Below are 20479 nucleotides of genomic sequence, written 5' to 3'. Positions count from 1 at the left end.
CGTAGAGCTGCTCTTGTCGCTCACGCCTCCTTCCCTCAAGCTCTGCATGTTTAAGAACAGCAGCCGGTGCGAGGCGGGGGTGACAGCGGCCGAGCCGCGGGTCCCGGGCGGCTTCACTCCTGTCCCCGCACTCTGCGGGTGCTCCGCGGGGCGGTGCGTGCTTTGCGCGGGGCGGAGCGGACCGGCGCGGCTGGGCCCGCGGCGGAGGCCTCCCGCCGGGGTCTCCATGGCGACCCGCCGCCGCCGCCGCTTGGGTTGCCAGGGCGGTGGCGCCGGGGGTTGCGGCCCGGGCTCCAACTGGCCGCGGCCAACAGCCACCGCCTCCATTGGCCGCCGCCTATAAGGCTGGGGGCGGGCGGGCCCCTCCTCGGCTGTGCGCTGCGCAGCGTCCTCCGGGGGCCGGCGGCGAGAGGAGCACGGCAGCGGGGTGCGGGCTCTCCGGCGGTGCGGCCGAGCGAGCGCCTGCCCTCCTGCGGGGCGGGAGGGGCTGCCCGAGACGCAGCCAGAGATATTCGTGGTGCTGTAGGGGCAGGTTTCCCCCCGGCCCCCCAACTTTATTTTTTTGTTGTGTGTTTTCTTTCGTCGTTGTTTTGCTTTTGGTTTGTTTTTTGGTTTGTTTTTTTTTTTTTGTCCTCCAGGAGGTACCACCGTCGGCGCGATGCGGCGTACCAGCGAGAAGAGCCGGGCGGTGCGGCGGGAGTCCTGCCCCGCTGTCCCCCGTAGCAGCGGCCGGGCCGTGCTGGGGGTGCTGACGGAGAACGGGCAGCAGCGGCCCGGCGGCCAGGTGAGCCCTGCCCGCGGCGACAGCCCCACTCCCGGTGCCCACCCACCCGTCCCGGCACCGGTGCTGCGGCCGCCTCCCCTCCCCTGCCCGCTGAAGGGCCGCAGCCCCCGGCCAGGCCCCCCAAAGCCCCACCGGGGAAGCCCCCTGCCCCGGTGGTGGGACTCGGGGCTGACCCCATGCCGCGGGCGTGAGCGGTGCTCGCACCTTCACTTGGGGCTGCAGGTGAAGGCCCCGGGGGTGGCGGGTGAAGCGGTGGAATGGGGGTCCAGTTCATGAGCCCGAGTTTCCCGAGATACCCTGCTCATAACTGCTCAGCCCTAATCCCTTGAAACTCCCCCCTTGAAATGCTTTGATCAAATAATCCATCCCAGAAGGAAGGGAGATGTGGCAAGACTGCGTTTGGGTGCTTACCCTCTAAAGCCTCAGGGGGTGATTTAATTAAAAAGAGTATATTCACTGATGCTTACCCAAAGGTCCCATTGCTGTTTGGCTGGTTATACTCCCTTTGAGGTGCCTGAGTCTTCAAGAAGCCAAAGTCACAGCAAGGTGTCTGTCTGCATTTCTGTTCCTTGGGCTCTCCCAGAGTTTGCTGGTGTGGCAGGGAAAGCTTTATTGGGCTGACTCACAGGACGTAAAGTACCGGCTGTTATATGTTACAAGCTCTTCTTGGCTGTGACTGTGTAAAGCCCCTAACTCAGTGGTTACTCATTGTAGATGACATGGAGGATTGTAGCCTTGTAGTCCTAGTGGTTGTGATGCTCCAGCTCAAAAGTTCAAACTTTGGTTTGGAAATTGGCATGAAATGCATTCATGCAGGTGAGGTTCTTTGCAAGTCTGCAATAGTCCCTGAGCACTTAGTTTTTACTTTATTTAGTTGTTACTTTAGCTGCACTTCAGAGCAGCAGCTTCTTGTCAGAACTGAATGTGGAGCAGACCCCTCCCAGCCCCATCAGAACTGAGCAGTACCCTCACCTCATTCTCCTTGGCAGTGGACACTGGAGATAAGTTCCTGACTCCGACTATAGCTTGCCAGCTGTAGCTGGTGGTTTTTCCAGTGCACTTTTATATTATTAGCTTCTCTTAGGCAAGGACAGTGATTTTGTTTTCTATAACAAGTGATGTTTACTGTTGATTTCTTCCTGAGTTGCCCTCCCACAGCATTACTTTGTACTGTCTTTCAGGGTGCTGCTGTTATCAGACGCTTCTCTGGCTCTGAAAACACCATCCCTTCATCTGGAAAAGATGAAGTACCCAACCACATGGTCAGTGCTACATCAAAGCAAGGGTTTGCTATCTATGTGGATGACCGAGAAGAGAAAGAAAACTACAGCCACCAAGTGGCTGAGGAGCTGGAATCAAGTGTGTGTGAACTGGATACTAGTGCAATGACATCCAGTATTCACCTGCTGCTGGATCTGAGTACAGGTAACTCCTGTTCCTACTAAGGTGGTACCTACAGCACAACAACATGTAGGGTGTTTATGAGTTATGATGATGGTAAGTTTGTGAGTAGCTTATGTTACAGTAAATAACACTGCAAGGTAACTTGGATTGTGTCTACATAAGATACAACACTTCTGTGCTACAAATAGCAGGAGAAGCCGAAGAGGCTACTTACACAAATGTCTTGCTGGTTCCTCTTACCTGTTAGGATCTCCTATGCTAGTGGACACATCCTTCCAGTCCCAGCCTGAGGATCACATGGGAGATCCCATAACTCTGACTGTGGGAGAGTATGCAGAAGATATTCACCAGTACCTGAGAGAGGCTGAAGTGAGTGACTTCTAAAAAGCTTCTAAATATGTGGTCTCTGTTGGGCTGCAATACAGCAGAGATGTATGGCTGCTCCAGGATAACTTAAGGTTGCCACTGAGATACAAAGGAGGGAAAGGAAACGGTAAAAGCCACCTCTGAAGCTAGAATCATGAATAGCATCTAAACAGGGATGTGGTTTTTTGTTTGTTTTCTCCCCCTCCCCCCATTTACTCTGCATCCTGTAATACCCAAAATTGGAGTATCTCTTGACTCCTTGGGATGAAGAACTGTTGCAGATGGAAATTGAATGCAGCAAAAATACTAAAGCAGTTGCATGTAATCTCACTGACAGCTCTCTTGCTATAGTAGTTTTCCCCTGCGTTTCTCTATCAGAGCACAAGGAATTGCAGATTCAGGGGAGGAATAATGTGATGAGTTCAAAGTAATTTTAAGGTCCATCTGAATGACTTATATATACTTGGTGGCAAAGGTTGCCCATAGTCCAGGAAGTATTTTACTATTCTGCTACTAACACAATAGCTCATATCTCTTCAGTGTAGAAATACTAATCTCTAGAGATGCTAACTACTAGTACTTGGTAGAGTATTAACTATGATTATAGTTAGTAGTAATGAGTTTGTAATAATGGAACCCTGCTCGTTTTGGTATCAAGCATGTTAATCAGCTCAGACATAAATGGCTCTCTTCAGGGTGTGTGTCCTGATTCTTAACTCTCTCTCTCCAAACAGGTAAGATTCAGGCCCAAGCCCTCCTACATGAGGAAGCAGCCAGACATCACAACAGGGATGCGAGCCATCCTGATAGACTGGCTGGTGGAAGTAGGGGAAGAATACAAACTTCGGACAGAGACTCTGTACCTGGCGGTGAATTTTCTGGACAGGTTTCTTTCCTGCATGTCTGTTCTCAGAGGAAAGCTGCAGCTTGTGGGAACAGCAGCAATTCTTCTGGCTGCGTAAGTGTTTTTCATCTCACGAAATCTCAGTGAGCTAAAACTCATTTTTTGGACTAAGTCTTTTAATTTGAAAGATTGAAGCTTGCAGTGCTAGGTAGCTTTTCATGATACCTCAAGATTAGCAACTTTACCTACTTTGGCACTAGCAAAATTTAACATCAAATGTTTAATGTGAGAAGCTGTAGTAGGAAAACCTTGTAACCATAACAGCAGGAGGAAAACTACTGTTTAGGCTGCTAGCCTAAGAGGCAGTAGTAGATTTACAGTTGCAATCTGCAGCTGGCCTTGAATTGCTTTTAGTAGGCAGAGTACCCATCATAGACAAGGAGTGCGTGTGTTTTTGTCTGGGGTAATTTTTTACTGAGAATTTATCTCCTGAGAACTGATTACTTACGAGCTAACAATGTTTCTATCTAGGCTGATGACTTGGGAGTTCCTCTAAACATCTTTGTTCGAAGTTGAAACTACTTAACCTCGAGGAAGGACTGATATAAAGAGCTATCCTAATGTCATATGCTTGTCCTCATATGGGTCTAGTGAAAAGCTTTCTTTGAACTGTAACTTTCAAATTGACAGATGTTGCTTCTGTGTTTTTTTTCAGGAAATATGAAGAGATCTATCCTCCAGAAGTGGATGAATTTGTATACATAACAGATGATACCTACACAAAGAGGCAGCTGCTAAGAATGGAACATCTGCTTCTCAAAGTGTTGGCTTTTGACCTGACAGCCCCAACCATCAACCAGTTTCTTCTTCAGTATTTTCAGAGGCATGGAGTCTGTATGAGGACAGAGAACTTTGCAAGGGTATGAATTATCCTTCTTTTGGGACTGAAAGGAGGAGACACATAATCCTAAAATCAGAACCACTTGTATCTCATTGAATAAACAGGTTCTTCTAGTACACTACTTTCTATCAGAAGATACTCTTTCTAATGCCATTTCTTACTGGGAATACAGCAGGCCTAAAAGTGGATGATGTGTCACCTACCTTCAGTAGACAGCTTGTAGGCTGAGACTTCTAGATAAATGTCTCATGGAAAACCTAAGTTTGGTCTGTCTGTCCAGGGGTAATGTATTGACTAAACAGCTAAGTAGTAGGAATCTGGCTGGTTTTAAAACACTGCCTACATAACAAGACTACCCTGGATGTGGATTTACTGCATCTTGCTAATACACAGTATATACCTGTACACCTGCATGGGCAACCCTGCTTAGAAATGGGTTAACCCAAGCTTATAGCAAAACATGTGACCTACAGCTCCTCTGCAAAGGGTATAAGATTTTAGTGACTCTGCTCCAGCAGAGCCTAAATTCTGTCTTAGTGCTTTCTATTTATCCAAAGGAGGTCCACCTCTGTGAACAAAAGCCTTGGAGGATGAAAAAAGTGTCTGGTTTTTTTTTGTTTTTTTGAAAAAAACCCATAAATTTTCTAAGTCTCTATAAAAATACATCAGAGGTTCTGATGGGGCCAGAACTTCAGATTACAGTGTAGATTGTTTAGGCTTTGACAAAGTGTGGTTTTTGGCCTACTGAAACACGCTAAAGGTTCTGTAAAAGCAACAGGACTGGAGTGCTCATTCTGTCCACCAGACATGTAGCTCATGTTTTGTACATGAAGCTGAAGCCACTGACAATTTTCAGTGCTTTGCTGTATTGTTCTGAAGGTACCAGCTTGGCTCATTCTCTTTGAGAAACTTGTGGGTTTTTGTGTTCAGTATCTTGCAGAGCTGAGTCTCCTTGAAGCAGATCCCTTTCTGAAGTACCTTCCATCACAAATTGCTGCAGCAGCTTTCTGTCTAGCAAACTACACAGTGAACAGGACTTTCTGGGTAAGAACAACTGCATGTCAATGAATAGCTTAAGTGTTTCCTGTTACCATTAGAATTAGTCTGAGAAGCAAAAGGAGTGGCTTCAAAGTATGCTGTTAAAAAGGCTGAAATCCTAGTATGAATAGCTGTTCCTAAGCCAATGGGACTACCTGATAAATGAATGTTAAATAAGTGTGAAATACCCTGCCTCTTCTCTGAAATGGGAGGGACCTTGCTGTCTTGCTTACAAGTAAGCATTGTAACAATATACAGCCTTGGTAGTCTTTAATCTGCAGAACTCCTCCCCCAAGTACAGTTCAGGGGGCTTTTGGGAAGGAGGGGATAGATTAATGTGTCTACTTGAGTGATTACATTGAGTGGATGCTTTAAAGTAAGCCTTGATAGATGTCAGCTGTGTGTTGGAGGAATAGGTCTAGCAGAGAGCAGGACACACAAGAGATGTAATGGATGCCACATCTTAAGAGCAGAAGGAGCTTCTTGGCAGATGTCCTGGCATCAAGGAAGACCTAGTGTGGAACTGATGGCAGGATATGCTTGAATAATTTTGAAGCCTAAAGAATCTAGAGTGAGCTCTGATGTAGTGATTTGTGCTGCTGCAGAAAATGTATTTTCTAGATGTTATCTACAGTAGAGTAATGCTGCTTTTTCTCCCCTGGCCAGCCAGAGACACTTGCTGCATTCACTGGGTATTCGTTAAGTGATATAGTGCCTTGCTTGACTGATCTGCATAAAGTGTGCCTCGATGCTCCCCATTGCCAACTGCAAGCTATTCGGGAGAAGTACAAGCATCCAAAGTAAGTATCCAGGAAGCCCATGTTCTGTAGCTTGGAGGCTATCAGCACAGGAAGTCTTAGCATCCCAGGCCAAAGCTGCTGTAGCTGACAAACTTCTCATAGTGGTCTTCTTGAAATGCAAGCCTCTGTCAGCCTCTTCTGGGGAAAGCTATTCTGAGCAGAGGAGTAGTTCATCCATAGGTATGCAGATATACTGGATAACAATTCTGCATTGCACTGATGATTGTTTTCTTCCCCAGTGTATTACACAAGAAGGTGGCATCTTTAAATTTTTCAGCTATGCTAATATCTTTAATGACACCATTTCTATTTCAGATACCTGCAGGTGTCTCTTCTGGAGCCTCCACTAGTTCTTCCTCTGCAATAGGGACAGCAGATCCTGGACTTGGAAGATTACTTTGTCCCAATCAGCAAAGCTGGTCAACATCTCATAGAGCACTGCAGACCATGTGTCTAAACATGGTGATTGGAATGGTTTTTAACTCGTAATTTTTAATTAGATGCCTTTTTAAAAAAGGTTGTTAGACTTTATCTCTTAATATTCCTGACAGCACTTTTAATAAATGCCTTATTACACTGTTCCTCTATGAATCTTGTGATTCTTGTTAATATCTTCAGTAACAGTGAGTGGTGAGGGTTAGGGTTTCCTACAAAGTCACTGTGACCAGGCTTTTAAGGAGTTTTAAAGCTAACTGGAGTGGATAAACCATAGCCTAAAGCAACATACACTGACATCTTCATAGACATGATTGACTTGTTTCAGTCTCTTCTGTTTCTTTCTCTTCTATGAGGCCACGTTCATGTGGCAATGGACAGAACCTGTTTTCTGGAACTTGTTTATCATATCACAGCAAAATCATACAGATAGAAATGGTCTGTGCAGCCCAAACTTTTGTCTAGAAGATCATCAGAGGTGAAAGCCAAACTTCCTGTTATGGAGGGATTTTTAAGGGGGATTTCTCTGCAGGGAGGTGGAGGAAATGGAGATTGTGGCTGGCATAACATTGGGAACACTTCTAACACTGGTGAACAAACTGCAGTAGGGAGCAATGCTACTAGCTGTGAGGAAGGAGGTGAGGGATGCAAAGTACTGGAACAGTGAAATTGAGCTTAGTGACTGCTGTGTCCTCTGTGGGACTGAGTTGCTTGTGGCACAGATATCTAAGGTGATGTCTCCTGCTACTAGAGCACTTATGAACATGGGTGCTTTGCAGTCTTTAGAGAAATCCTCCTCTTAGCAGGAAGGAGGAGGGTGATAGCGCTGGACTGTTAATTACCTTATCCTGAGCTGCTATGCTGCCTGGCTCCCCTCAGCTATTCATTTCATAGCATTTTAAAAAACAAAACGTACTCTTAAACACACCCCCTGTCCAGAGTAGTTCAACAAAAGAATTAGTTGGTCAACATGTAGGAAGCTATATTCAACTCATCTACATGGCAAGGTAAGTTTGAGGCACTCTTTTACTGTAATAGCTAAAAACCTTTGGTGCCTACTGCTTCCAAAGAGAAGCTGTATGGGGTGTTTTTGTTTCCAAGCAAGAATGTGCTTAACACTTGACATCAATGCACAATTCAGCAGAAGTGCTAAGTACCAGCTAACAAGCCTCTTACTTTGATTAAAAAAACCTGATTATACCAATGTGTGTCACGAAGCTCCTCTTAGCATCAGGGTTTTCATTTTCCTTAATGTATGTATTGACTTCTCCATGCCTCCTCCCTCTCCAGCCTGGTGAATCCTCCTGGTAATGCAAACCCCTATATCCTTCCAAAATGGGGGTGGTAGTAATGAATAATTCAAATATTCTTCAAAAGAGGAGAAGCATTCAGTTTCAGCCTATGCATTTCTTTTGCTTCAAACAGTTTCTAGCCAGGGAAATGAACCTGGCTTGGTATTTCCTGATAATCACAGGTGCCATCTAGCCCATGCTCATCTGTGATACTTACTTCATGGTGGGGGAGCCACTCCTGGTGGTTATCTCCACACAATGAGTGTCCTGGTTTGTGGATGGCTGTCTTACAGGTGGGTTATGAACTTCTCATGCCTGCAGACAGCTCCTTTACAGTGGGATGCCAGGACAAGGGTCAGAGCCAGGGGTGCCTTGTTACAGTGGGGGGGACAGGGGTGTGTGTGAATTACTTGGTTGCCTGTTTCACAATCAAATGGTTACTCTATTGAGCAAAAGTTTTGGTAAATCTGTCAGGCTTGTGAGTACCAGCTTGTTACCTGGCTGAACATAAGATGGGCTGAAACTCCATGGTAATAAGCTTTACTCATAAGCAATACTGCTTACTGAACTGCAATTACTGGAGTTTGGAGTAATTTGGAAGCAGTAATGACTTTCTCAAGTGTAGAACTGTATTTCTGACACTAAAGCCATTTGAAGATATTGGTATGGTCATGTCACAATAGGAGGAGGGAAGGGAAGAGGTGGATGTTGATCTTAGGAATGGTCTGTGATCACAGGCAAGACTCATGTTCCTGGGCCAACAGATTTGGTGCAGATAACATACCACAATGTGCCCAAGTCTGAATTTACTATGTTTTACCATATGGTATCTTCCTAGAAGCTAACCTTTCATTGTTTTACTTAAATTTTTTTTAAAAATTAGGAGTTTACTGAGCTGAAAGACAGATACAATAGTTGTATTTAACTTCCTTGATGTTTTCGTTCTCTGGTATAAAAATTTGCCTGATTGTATTTTTTTTTCAAACTAATATTTGAAGATGGCTTTGCTTTGTCTGATTTCTTGTTTGTTTTGTCATTATTTTGCTACTAAGCCAGTAGCTTAAATATTCCTTAAGGATATTTAAAAGGTAAAATGAAAAAAAGCTAAGCAGTTAAGGTGGAGAATCACAAGGCTGCAGTGTGAATGCTAATAACAAAATAGTGCACGAAAGATTCAATTTTAATTTGTGAGGCAGAAGAAAATGATCTTGAAGTAATTTCATCTGAGATCTGTGGGTAATAATGGTTTTTTGAATGTTCCTGCTCTATTCTCACTTCTTTTTATTGTATTGGCCTTACTCTGTGCAAGAAAAAGTCAGGCTGCTCTTGTATGTGTGAGCTTTGACTCTTCCAGGGTGAAAATTAGGTGCTATGTCCTCCTTCATTCTATGTGAACCATTACACTTAACTCTTGCCTACCCCTCATGCATGGTCTTCTGTGCAGCTGTTTCTGTTGGGCATAGTGTGCAAATGAAGGTGAAACAGTACTTTTTAAATAAGATTAAGTGCTTCAATGCAGAGGCAAAACAATATAAGTATTTAATAGATGTGCTATGAAAATAATCAAATATACAGGAATATATATTTATAAGGAGAGAAATGAAAGCAACCCAAAAGGAAGGTTTCAGTTTTCATTGTTGTAGTGCCAGTGTTGTATGGAAAAACTAAGACCTGTAAAGCTCATAGTTTTGTGATACTTGAAACAAACAGAACCAGACTTCTTAAAGACAGCCATATCCTAGAAAAGAAACTTTAAAAAAATTAACACTAAAGACCACACAGAAGCTGTCTCAATTCTTGATCATCCCACTTAGTGACTTGTAGACCATGCCACAAATAAGAGCTCATCTATTTTGTTCAGAAAACATTTAAACTGTGGCAGTTTCAGAATTGTCAAACCTGATCTTGCTCAGCCAGTTCTACTTTGAAGAGAAGTCTTGACTTCCAACATGTGTCTTTTGAAGGCTGAATGTTGACTTGTATGGAGGTCACAATATCTTCCCTGGAGTTAGGATGTATTGGGACAATGTGCTGGGGGTAAAACCCAACGGTGAGACAGCAGGCTGAGCACAACCAAGGAGCTTTGAGTGATCAAGTGGAGTGGGTTGGAAATGTTGAGTATTTTAATTCTGATCTGTGATGTTCAAGAGTTCTTTAACACTGGTAATAGAAACAAACTAAAAGCTGCCTGATCTTACTCTACCAGCTGCCATAATATTATGTTGTGATTTTCAGAAGACCCATATGTGCTGTAGTAAGGTGATCCTGTTTCCTCTCTGTTGTAGTGAATTTTTTTAACCAATGACTTTTAACATTAAATATTGTAACTTACTTTGGTGTCCTGGGAGAGCTGTAGCTGTGGAGACATTGTGGATCCATTATGCCCTTAAGATTAAAATGAACAATCAGAACTCAATACTCTCTGGGAAGGCACTGATTTAACAACTAGGGTCTTTGTTTTCCTCTTCTCTGGAGTGAGTTAAGAATGCCTGAGGTAACTGGGTAATTAGGGAAAATTATCTAACAGTGGTCAGGACAGTTAAGCTGTTAATTCATGACTGAAGTGTGTCTGCCTTGCTGGGAATTCTGGCTGCTTGATTAGTCTGTGTACATCCCTGCTTGTTGTCAGTTCTACAAATTACTAGAATTAACTGTGATTGCTGAAGCTGGTGTGTATTTTAGCCCGTGACCTTGAAGCAGCATGTGGAACTGCTCTTGTGAATGAGAAGCAAGCCAGCAGCATCAGTGATTGCTTCCTGAAATTAAGTTTTTAGTCTTGCAATTTTTCTCACTAGCCTCTGCCCCAGAGCAAGATCATCTTCATACACTAATGAGCTGTGCAGACTGTGCTAGGCAGATGTTAACTGGAGGAGGTAGAGACCCATCCCCTACCTCCAGATGTTCTGGAGCCCTGGTTGAGTCTTAACTTGGTCAGGTCCTCTGATGGTTATAGTGGTTGTGAGTATTTTTCCATCACACCACATGAGTCTCATTAAATGCTTATTAAATCTTGTCTGCTTCATAGTTTTTTCTCTTGTATGGTAAGCTCAGACTCTCTCTTGGGTGCTTGTTCAGATTCCATCCACCTATTACAAAAGTTTCAAAACTTTGCATGATGAGTATCCATGGAAACTTTTTAATGGGAAATGTGCACTTTAGCTGATGTTCCCACAGAGATGTAGAGAAAGAAACATCGGCTTAGAAAGCCTGTGTGATGAATAGCTAATATGGCCAAGCTCAGCCCTCTGTGCCCTGATGGGGGTTCCTCAGTGTAGATGGCAGCAGTGCAAACTTCTGAGCACAGAAGAGCTCAGAAGAGCACAGTCAAACTTGCAGGACCGTCCACAGTAATGCTGAGTTAATCCTAAAGTACATGCCTACTCCTCTTAACCAAATTAACTTGGGTCTGAACTAAACCGAGGCAAGAAAGACCAGGCAGACCTGGCCATAATAATCTTCCTGAGGATGTTTAAATTATAACTCTGCATCCTGGAGTTTTGAACAGTGCTTGTCTAGCTAGGTTGTGCTGGTATTGAAAAATAATTGTGGACTAAACAAAGGCTGGTTCCCAGCCATCTATCTGTCTCCATTTGGCATGTTTCCATGATGCTTAGGGCTAGCTTTATTTAAGCAGATTTGTCTGGAGGAGAGCTTGTTGGAATGGGACAAAACAGTCAATGTGAGCTAACAGGCTGTGTGTCTGGCTGTGATCAGAGCTCACTCTTCCTGTCTTGCCCCTCTTTTGTCTTAGCAAGGTGCCCAGAATGACCAAGTGTCCCAGTCACTAGTACTGGTAAATACCTACCTAAGGTGTAAGGGATTCCTCAGTCCTTGCCTTCCAGATGTTCAGACCCTCTGAATTTGAACACAGGGAAGCATTACTGGAGCCAAGTGCTGGAAGAACAGGGTCATGATAAAGCACTGATTTGTGGCAAGAAATAGGTCTTCTCCCTCCACCATCTGCAGCCAAGCTGCCTTCTCTGTTTGTTTATTATTGTTTGTGTTTTGATGTGTAAATAACTTGAAAAATTAGGAAAGAGAGCCCTAGAGCCCACATTATTCAACAGGTCACGCATTTGATACCAACCAGTGAGCTTCATACAGAAGAATACTGTAAACCATATCCCAGTCTAGGGAGAGACTCAAGTGTGACAGATATCTGGAAACAGGAGCACTCACCCTTCAGTTATTCTTGTCCCTCATAAGGAGGATAGAAATATCTGTAAACTAACAAAATGGGTGGCAAAGCAGGCTGCAGATGAGGAGCAGCAGCAGTGCTGTTCTCCTATGCGATAAGGGAGTGAGATGTCAGGGTGGCAGAACCGGGCTCACTCCAAACCGTATTTGCAGAACAAGTGCTTAGAACAAAATGCTTGTCCCAGGGCTGCCATCTATTGTCACTTTTATTTACCGAAGAGGCACATCTAAGTATTCGCAGGTTCAGCCACACAAGGAAAGACTTTTTATTGTGTTAAGCCAGAAGGAAAATGTGAATTGGTTTACAGTAAAAATAGCGGCGATCCTGTGATCTGGTGGTCTCCAAAGAATGCAACCAGAGGAGGGCACCAGAGCCCTTGGTCCGTGGCTCGAAGGGAAAGTCAACCTTCGTGTTTCCCAAAAAGGATGCTCAAGTCAGAGCTCAAGAAGGCAATTTGCTCTTGGACTCGCTTTTACACTTTTCTGGGCAGATTAGCAACGTGTGAGATCACTGCAACGATACCGTTATGTTGGGTTATTTTTTTCTTTAAATGTAACCATTATTTAGTGAAACTGCAGTGTGAGGTTGTCAGCTGTGCTGTCCAGCTCTCACACACAGTGCTCCAGGGATACTCAAAATAAATGCAGCTTTTCACAGCATATGTATTGTGAAGTTTGGCTTTTTGCACTAGTTCATCCATGTTATATCTTTTTCCTGGCTATGCAAGTCATGCTATCAGGTGTTGACTTAAAATCTACTTTGGACATCTTGGAAAATAAGATGCAGGCTGTTAATGTTCATGACCCAGGTAAGTTCTGTTCAAGCAGGTGATGGAGGAGCAGTTCCTTATACTGCAAGCTGAGCAGGCAAAGCTCTTGTGCCATGTGCTCTTGTGTGATTTGTGCAGGAAGGAAGGGAATTTCTGCCAGATAATTCAGCACCATTTGGAGGAAGGGGGTGGAGAATTAAAAAAAAAAACAAAAAACAAACAATATTTTTTTAAATTAGGATGTTTTTTCTTGCTCATTGAAAAATTCAGTGTTCATTTTTGTTTCAAGATAATCTATCTAGCTAGAGAACAGATATATATGACAATTATTGTCCAGTTCATAGTGATTGTGTCTTTTTTTTTTTTTTAATCTTGTTCTGTAAGATGCTCACCCACTCAATTCTATATATTTTTTTCTGCAATTATTTCGAAAAATTTAATTATTCTTGCCTTTAGCCTCTGAACAGAAGGCAGGAGATGCACTGGTAGAGTCAGTGGAAAGCTTGTATCCAGAGCAGTCATGATTACTAGCAGTGATCTAACATTATTCAATAAAAAACTTCTCAGTAAAGCATTTCTATTTAAAGTCAAATGACAGTGTTTCTTCTTGAACAGTTGTTGCTGATTCCAGTTTTTTTTTTCTTTTTGAGCCTTTGTGGATATATGCACAGACATATTTAAGATAGTTTCTGAAGCAGTTGCCATGTGCACAGAGTCGTGGACTACCTGAGGGTGCTCCATGGACACTGACTAGAGGAAAACGAGTGTTTTGTTCTGGCAAACAGCAGCAGCTTTCAGAAGGTGTTGCTGTCACTTATTAAAGAGGTCTGAGGAAGAGCAGAGCGTATTCACATCATGCACACATCACTTCAGAAGGCACTTCAGCACCTCTGAACAAATGCAATTTTTTGCATATGCCTGTGCATCTGCTAGCTGGACATTGTTCTCCTTCCTCTTTATTCCCCTTCATTCAGTGACTGCTCACAACTTTCAAATTAGGCAGAACAAGCATGTGGCTCTGCAGAGGCTGCATTGCCAGCAGGATAAAGCTCTGCAGGGCTCCTGGCCCTGAGCCAATAAATAAATAATATATCTCCCATCAGGCAAGACTGACACACTAGTGCTGACCAGACCTTAACCATTTTTTAAAGCACCTCCCTGCACCAAGTTGTACAAATAAACTTGCCTTCTAATATTTTCGGTTTTGTTTTGGGTTTTTTGTGGTTTTCTTGGTTTTTTTGTTTTTTTAACTAGTTATCCTGTATCACCTGTTGAAAAGACAAGCCCAGCAGGGAGTAAGCAGGCTCTGATGGCTCTTTTTTCAGCAAGTAATAAGGGCACAAAGCTCTGCTCCAGTTTGCCAGAACACGCCTCACAAAGCTGCAGGGTCTGTAAATAGCTTCTTGTCTTAATGCTGAACACTGAGCCATCAGGAAACTCACAGCAAAACCTCTGCTGGTCCCCCCAGACCACAGAGCTGGGCTGTATGTAAGGAATGTGCAAGTAGGTTCTGCTGTTTAATGCAGTTTTCTGGGCTTGTTCAGAGGTTACAGACCGAGAACTGCTGATCTCTGTAACATCCACTTATGTTAAAGCAAATGCTGACTGCACTTTAACTAGGGAAAGGCTTTGTGTTATTGTCAGATGAAATATCCAGAACCTTTCATGGATATCTTGTAAACAGAAAAGGATCTTTTGAAAAACAATTTAAAAAAAAACAAAAAACCAACAACAAAGAAAGCGAAAGACCAAACACCAAACCAAAGAAACCCAATATACCACCCACCAAATATCATCAATATTGTATCAATAGTGTCCTGAATTGTCTCTAGCAGAACACAACATGAATTTAAAAAGCTGCTGTTTCTTCCATCTGGAGAAGAGAAAGCTCTGGATGTTTTGCTATTGGAGAAACTACCACAGGTGGTTAGTAAGTATCTGAAAACAGATTATTTTAGAATCTTTGGGGTTTTTTTGTTGTTGTTGTATGGTGTGACATGAGTCATCACTGAGGATGCTCAAGGAGATTCTGGGAATTTCTTTGTGTTAATTCATATAAAATATAATGTAAAATTCAAGAGTAACATGAAGTGTAATAGTATAAAAATCAATGTAATATTAAAGCTAAGAGAACAGCTTATGACAGTATTAAATGTAATGAATCTATCTGCACTTGATATTCTATAAGTGAAGGAATAAGGGCTATCACTGGATTTTTGTTTATTACCGTTCTTGAGTGCCACTGTCTCATCCTAGTGAAAACTCCATTAAATCTCATCCTGTCTTCAAATGAGGCCTCCATTTTCACTTGATATAGGGATGACCCAAAATCAACGGCTTCTTGCCTTTTTCTAGAAACAGGGAAATGCTGTAATTAATGCTTCACCCAACAGTGAATGTTATTTGAATTACTTAAATAATCAGCATAGTGTAACTATGATTACAATGATTACAGTATTGATTATCTGCAGAGAATTGATTCTGTATCAGCTTACGAAATTTAAACCACAGCTTGTTTGCCCCGTGGTCAGAATTTAAGATAGGAACATATTTTACAGATATTTTTACCATCTGTGCTCTGTATCCAGGTTTGATTGTGACAATTTCTGAGCTTATAGAGGACTTAGTTGCCACTATCTGTATAGATGCATACATTTTTTTAAGGCCAAAAAGATTATTAGACTTCCTCATACCTTTTATATCTGTCTAACCATGCTTGATTGCTGCTAAATCACTTCTAGTACTAGAAACTCTATTTTTAGCTTCTAGACTTCCTTTTTTGCAACTAAAGAGCCCTTCACTAACTGTGTTATCTTCCCATGCAAGAGTGTAAGCACAACAATTAAGTTACCTCCTGTTTTTTTCTTTTGCAAACAAAATTACATTATTTTCTATGCTTTTTATGGCAACAGGTTTTTACTAGCTCTCACGTTTATAGCACTCCTCTCCTGTTACCGAGCATCCTCTGAAAACACGGGCATCAGAGGGTGGGATTCAGCTCTTGTCACAGCGGGTGAAAGCCACAGGACTGCAGAGCCCACAGTCCCTGAGGACAGAAACTTTCTAATGAGCACAGAGAGTAAGTGCTGGCAGCCACATGCTGCTGAAGATACAAATCTTGCAGAAGCCTGCTTGTAATGAAAGCTGATTCACCAATTTTATTTTTTTTCCAGTGTATACAAATCAAAAGCAGTCTCTCTGCTTCCTGGCAAGTTACCCAAGCCATTGCTTAGGCAGTAGTTGGCCAGATGTCTTCTACACTTAGAAGCACTACTAATATATACTAATTGCAATTATTATGCCAGTTTTAAATATCACCATCTGTTTTTTATCTGAAGTCAGTGCCACTAAGGGACTTCAAGTTCTTCAAGGTATTTCTTTGAATTTCAGTAGTGGCATAGATTTTTGATCCCTATTTTGTTTCTAGTAATGTTCAGTGGTGCTTGGATGGTCAGACATGACTGGGACTTCCTAACTCCTTTTTTTTAAGGTAAAGGTGAATAAATGGTTTATGTAGGTAAAAGTCTGAAGGGGGCAGGTAACTCAGTGATGAAGGACACAGCAAAGCCTGAGGTGTGCAACACCATCTTTTCCTTCTTCCTTTTCTGTCAGGATTGCATTGAGGCCTCTCTGCCACTGAGGGCTATGGGCATGGAGGAGCTGGTGGAGAAAAGGATTTCATTAGGGAACCTATAATTAAATGTGGGTGCTGGGTGTCTGTGGGGGGCAGTGGCAGGGCAGGCAGCAGGCAAGGCCACTGTGAGGAGAGGCCAGGGCCGCCCTGTGCAGGCACAGCTGAGCTCAGAGGCACATCTGGGAAAGTGTACTTAAAAATGGGTGGAAAACACCAGACAGAAGAGGAAGCTGAGGTGCTGCTTGGCCCTACAGCTGCTCTTCCCTGAAGCCCGTGGAAAGGATCTGTCCTGGTTTGGGCCAGGATAAAGGTAATTTTCTCTCTTGTACTTTTGCTTTCAGCTAAGTCTCTTGTAAGTAGCTGCACTTGATGAAATTAACAGCAAGTTTCTCTGTCAGTGTCTGCTTCTGGAACTGATAATGCTCAATGTTTATAGTTAATGCTAGAGACTGGTGTGCAGAGCCAAGGACACTGCTCAGTTCTAAGGAATATTTTGCCCTCCAGAAGGAGAGAAGGAGTAAAGAGGTCACACCTGCAGCCCTCCTTTGGGGAGGAATGGACAAGATAGATGCTAAAATTGACCAGAGTATTCCATCCCATTGACATCATACTGAGTATAAATTTGAGAGATCACAAGGGTCAAACCCCTTTTTTCCTTCCTTCCTCTCCCCTTCCTGCTTCCCCTTCTCCACCTGTCCCTGTTTTGCTTCGGCATCCTGGAAGGATTCCGTCCATTCGTCTGCCTGTGGTCCTGATCTGTGCCAGCCCATATCTGTGTGTTCCTGCCTCCAGATCCTGACTGCTGCCGACTCCAGGAGTCCAGCCTGGACTTTTCCAGGGCTGCCCTGCAGCCTCGGTGGTGACATGAGAGTTATTGGGAGGAAAGGGGGGAGGAACATGGTATCAATTTTCCTGTATATTTGTATATATTTAGTAATTTTTCCTATTTATCATTACTATTTCATCAAAGTTGTGTAGTTTAGTTCCCAACCCATAAGTCTCTCTCCCTTATTCTCTCTCCTTTCTTTATCAGAGGGGCTGGTTTTGCCCTGTGTTCCTGTTCAGCACAACAGCTAAATGTTAGTTGAAATGTCAGTGCCAGGTAACATGTACAACATCGTGTAAAAAGGTGTGGAGTAGGTGCTTGATCATGTGAGCTGCTGAGCAACAGAGCCGTTTGGTATGTTGCTATATGTGCTTGTTGTATGTGTGTGTGTATATATATATATACACACATAAACACATATACATTGAGGAAAAATGATGAATTAGCCAGGCTGCCTGTGGTCACTGCCCAACCTGAACACCACAACTTCATACACTGAGAGAATGCTGACATTTGGGCATCTATTTCTGAGATCTTGAGGAAAGGAGCTGTGGTCACTGAGATGCAGCCCAAGTGCGAGTTAATCCTCAGCAATAAGCAGTCTTCAAGGTGTTGAGCCTTGTGCTGCTTGGGGTACATTCTGCAGAGCCCAGCTCAGTACAGAGATCAAACAGGAGTTGCTTTGCTATAGCATTAAATCACAGGTATGTTCTTTGCTGCAATATATGTGAGCAGAACAATATAGTTCTCATTGCTTGTGTGTATCATCCATAATGGTAATATTTGCATTCCATCAGTGCTTATAAAAACTACAACAACGCTGAAAAAAAATAAATACAAGAAGCAGGTTTCATAAAGCAGTTTTTCAAACAGCTTTATTTGAAATATATGAATCTGCTGCAATCTGGTGGCCCGATCCTTAGAAGTTTAAAGTGGGAGATAGTACATATTTTAATGATAAAGTTTTCTACAGCTGTGGTGCATACGGGGATTTTTGTATTTTTTCTCCTTTTGTGTGAACCCTAACTAGTCTGAACATGTCAGACCTCGACATGTCAGGTTATCTGCTTACTGACAGCCTCTGAATTTTGAGCTGCTTCACAGAGCTTTACAGTGTGATCTGCCACCTGTGGCAGTGCCATCAGTCATTTCTGTCATCATTGATGACATCAATGTCATCATTGTCACAGAAATGTTGTCGTAACAGTTTTCACAACTGTTTTCATGCCCTTTTGATCCACTGTGCAATCTGCTACTATAATGGACAGAAAAATAGCTTGGTAACTTTGAGCTTTGTATACTGCAAGACGAAATGAAACCACCTCATTCCATGGCATCCAGTAACTATTTATTAGGAAAAATGTGGGGTTAAAGCTGTATTTGTTTGTTGGTTATGAAAGGCTCTCTTTGAGCACAGACCCTATGAGGAGAGGCTGAGGGAGCTGGGACTGTTCAGCCTGGAGAAGAGGCGGCTCAGGGGAGACCTCATCACTCTCTACAACTCCCTGAAAGGAGGGTGTAGCCAGGTGGGGGTTGGTCTCTTTTCCCAGGCAACTCTCAGCAAGACAAGAGGACACGGTCTCAAGTTGTGCCAGGGGAGGTTTAGGTTGGATATTAGAAAGAATTTCTTTACCGAGAGGGTGATCAGGCATTGGAATGGGCTGCCCAGGGAAGTAGTGGATTCTCCATCCCTGGAGATATTTAAAAAGAGACTGGATGTGGCACTCAGTGCCATGGTCTGGTAACTGCAACGGTAGTGGATCAAGGGTTGGACTTTATGGTCTCTGAGGTCCCTTCCAACCCAGCCAATTCTATGATTCTATGACTGACTAGGGCCATGACAGTTTTTAGGAGTGCCTGAATGACCTAGAAGCTTAGGTCTTCTTGAATTTGATAAGCTTAAGTTATCTGGATAATTTGAAAAACACAGATACGTGCTACGGTCTATGGAAATCACTTAAGGGTTGCTACTATCTACATGTTCTTACCTGAGATTCTGAACTTAGCTGTTGCATTGGCTGCATTGGGAGTTGCTAGCTCTGCACTGGGGGCCTGGGATTTGAGGAGTGTCAGAATTGGTGGTTAACACTTCACCAGGGTTTACTATGCATCTCATTCTTGAAATGCACTGCGAAATATATTAACCAATTCACCCACATTCAGTTTAACTGATTGCACTCTTAATATGGCAACAGGTTGTGGCAATATTTGTTTCATGTTATTTAGAAAAATCTTGGAAGTATTGCTGAAGCTGAAACATTGCAAGGTATCAAGGGCAGAGATGTGGTAGGCTGGAACCCCAGGGAAGGTTTGGGATTTTCAAAGCACTGGGTTGCTAGCAACTGCTAAGGTGGGCTCATACTACTTTTTTTTTTTTTTTTGTAATTTAACACTTCATTGCACATTGTGCTGTTGACCTTAAACCTAAAACAGTTTTTGCATTTTGAAAGTATTATGTAAACACATTTACTCAAACTTCCAGAAGAACCAGGGCTGTATAAAAGTCACAGTATCAACCTGGCATGAAATGCCTGTTCTGTTGACTCCAGGGTTGACCATTCTGCATATTTATATATTGCCTCTAAATTAATAATTCTAGTATTAACCAATTTCAATATTTGAAAAAAAGCCTGGATATTGTATTAGATGTGTTGAGCAAACCAACAGCTGTAGTGTTTATAACCTTTTTGCCCTTTCATATCTTTTGAGAGAAATGGCTTTGAGTTAACCAAATGGTGATAACCAAAGTGGAGCAGCTTCAGGCATTTTTGTGCAGTTTATTTTTCCAGAGATTTTGCACAATTGTTTTGCAAAATGCTATGTTTATAACTTCCTAGAAACAGATGTTTACTGACTGACTAAGAGAAGCCTGGGAGTTAGATTTTAAACTGTTTTGAGGCAGAAATGTAGGATGGGGTTTTCAAAGGCACTCACTCAATGCTGATCTAATCTTTATTCCTGTTGAAGCAGGTGGGAGTGTCAGAATTCCTGGGCTTGTTTGAAGGAATGAAGCTTTTTACAGTAGGTTTAGCCTCATTTTCTTGCAGTTTCTCTGTCTGCAAAAATGAAAGCAGCAATAATCCACCACAGCCATGTCAGTTAATGTCTGATAAGAGGAAGAAACAAAAATAAATCCCATCAAAGTTTCATATATCAGGAAAAATTGTGCAGTGGAAACTCATTTTTTT

At 42.9% G+C, this 20479-nt stretch overlaps 1 protein-coding gene across 1 annotated transcript; it reads left to right on the top strand.

Moving 5' to 3' along the window:
* Nucleotides 1-383: 383 nt before the first annotated feature.
* On the top strand, nt 384-6717 carry CCNA1 (cyclin A1). Its single transcript, XM_030458761.1, has 8 exons — nt 384-784; nt 1966-2209; nt 2436-2557; nt 3289-3512; nt 4114-4318; nt 5230-5343; nt 6004-6137; nt 6453-6717. The coding sequence occupies exons 1-8, from the start codon at nt 659-661 to the stop codon at nt 6502-6504; spliced, it is 1221 nt and encodes a 406-aa protein (XP_030314621.1). The 5' UTR covers nt 384-658; the 3' UTR covers nt 6505-6717.
* Nucleotides 6718-20479: the final 13762 nt, after the last annotated feature.

This window comes from Calypte anna, chromosome 1, assembly GCF_003957555.1.
Source record: "Calypte anna isolate BGI_N300 chromosome 1, bCalAnn1_v1.p, whole genome shotgun sequence".
Lineage (NCBI taxonomy): Eukaryota > Metazoa > Chordata > Aves > Apodiformes > Trochilidae > Calypte > Calypte anna.
Note: the sequence above shows the minus strand (reverse complement) of the source record. Positions and strands in the feature narration are given on the sequence as shown.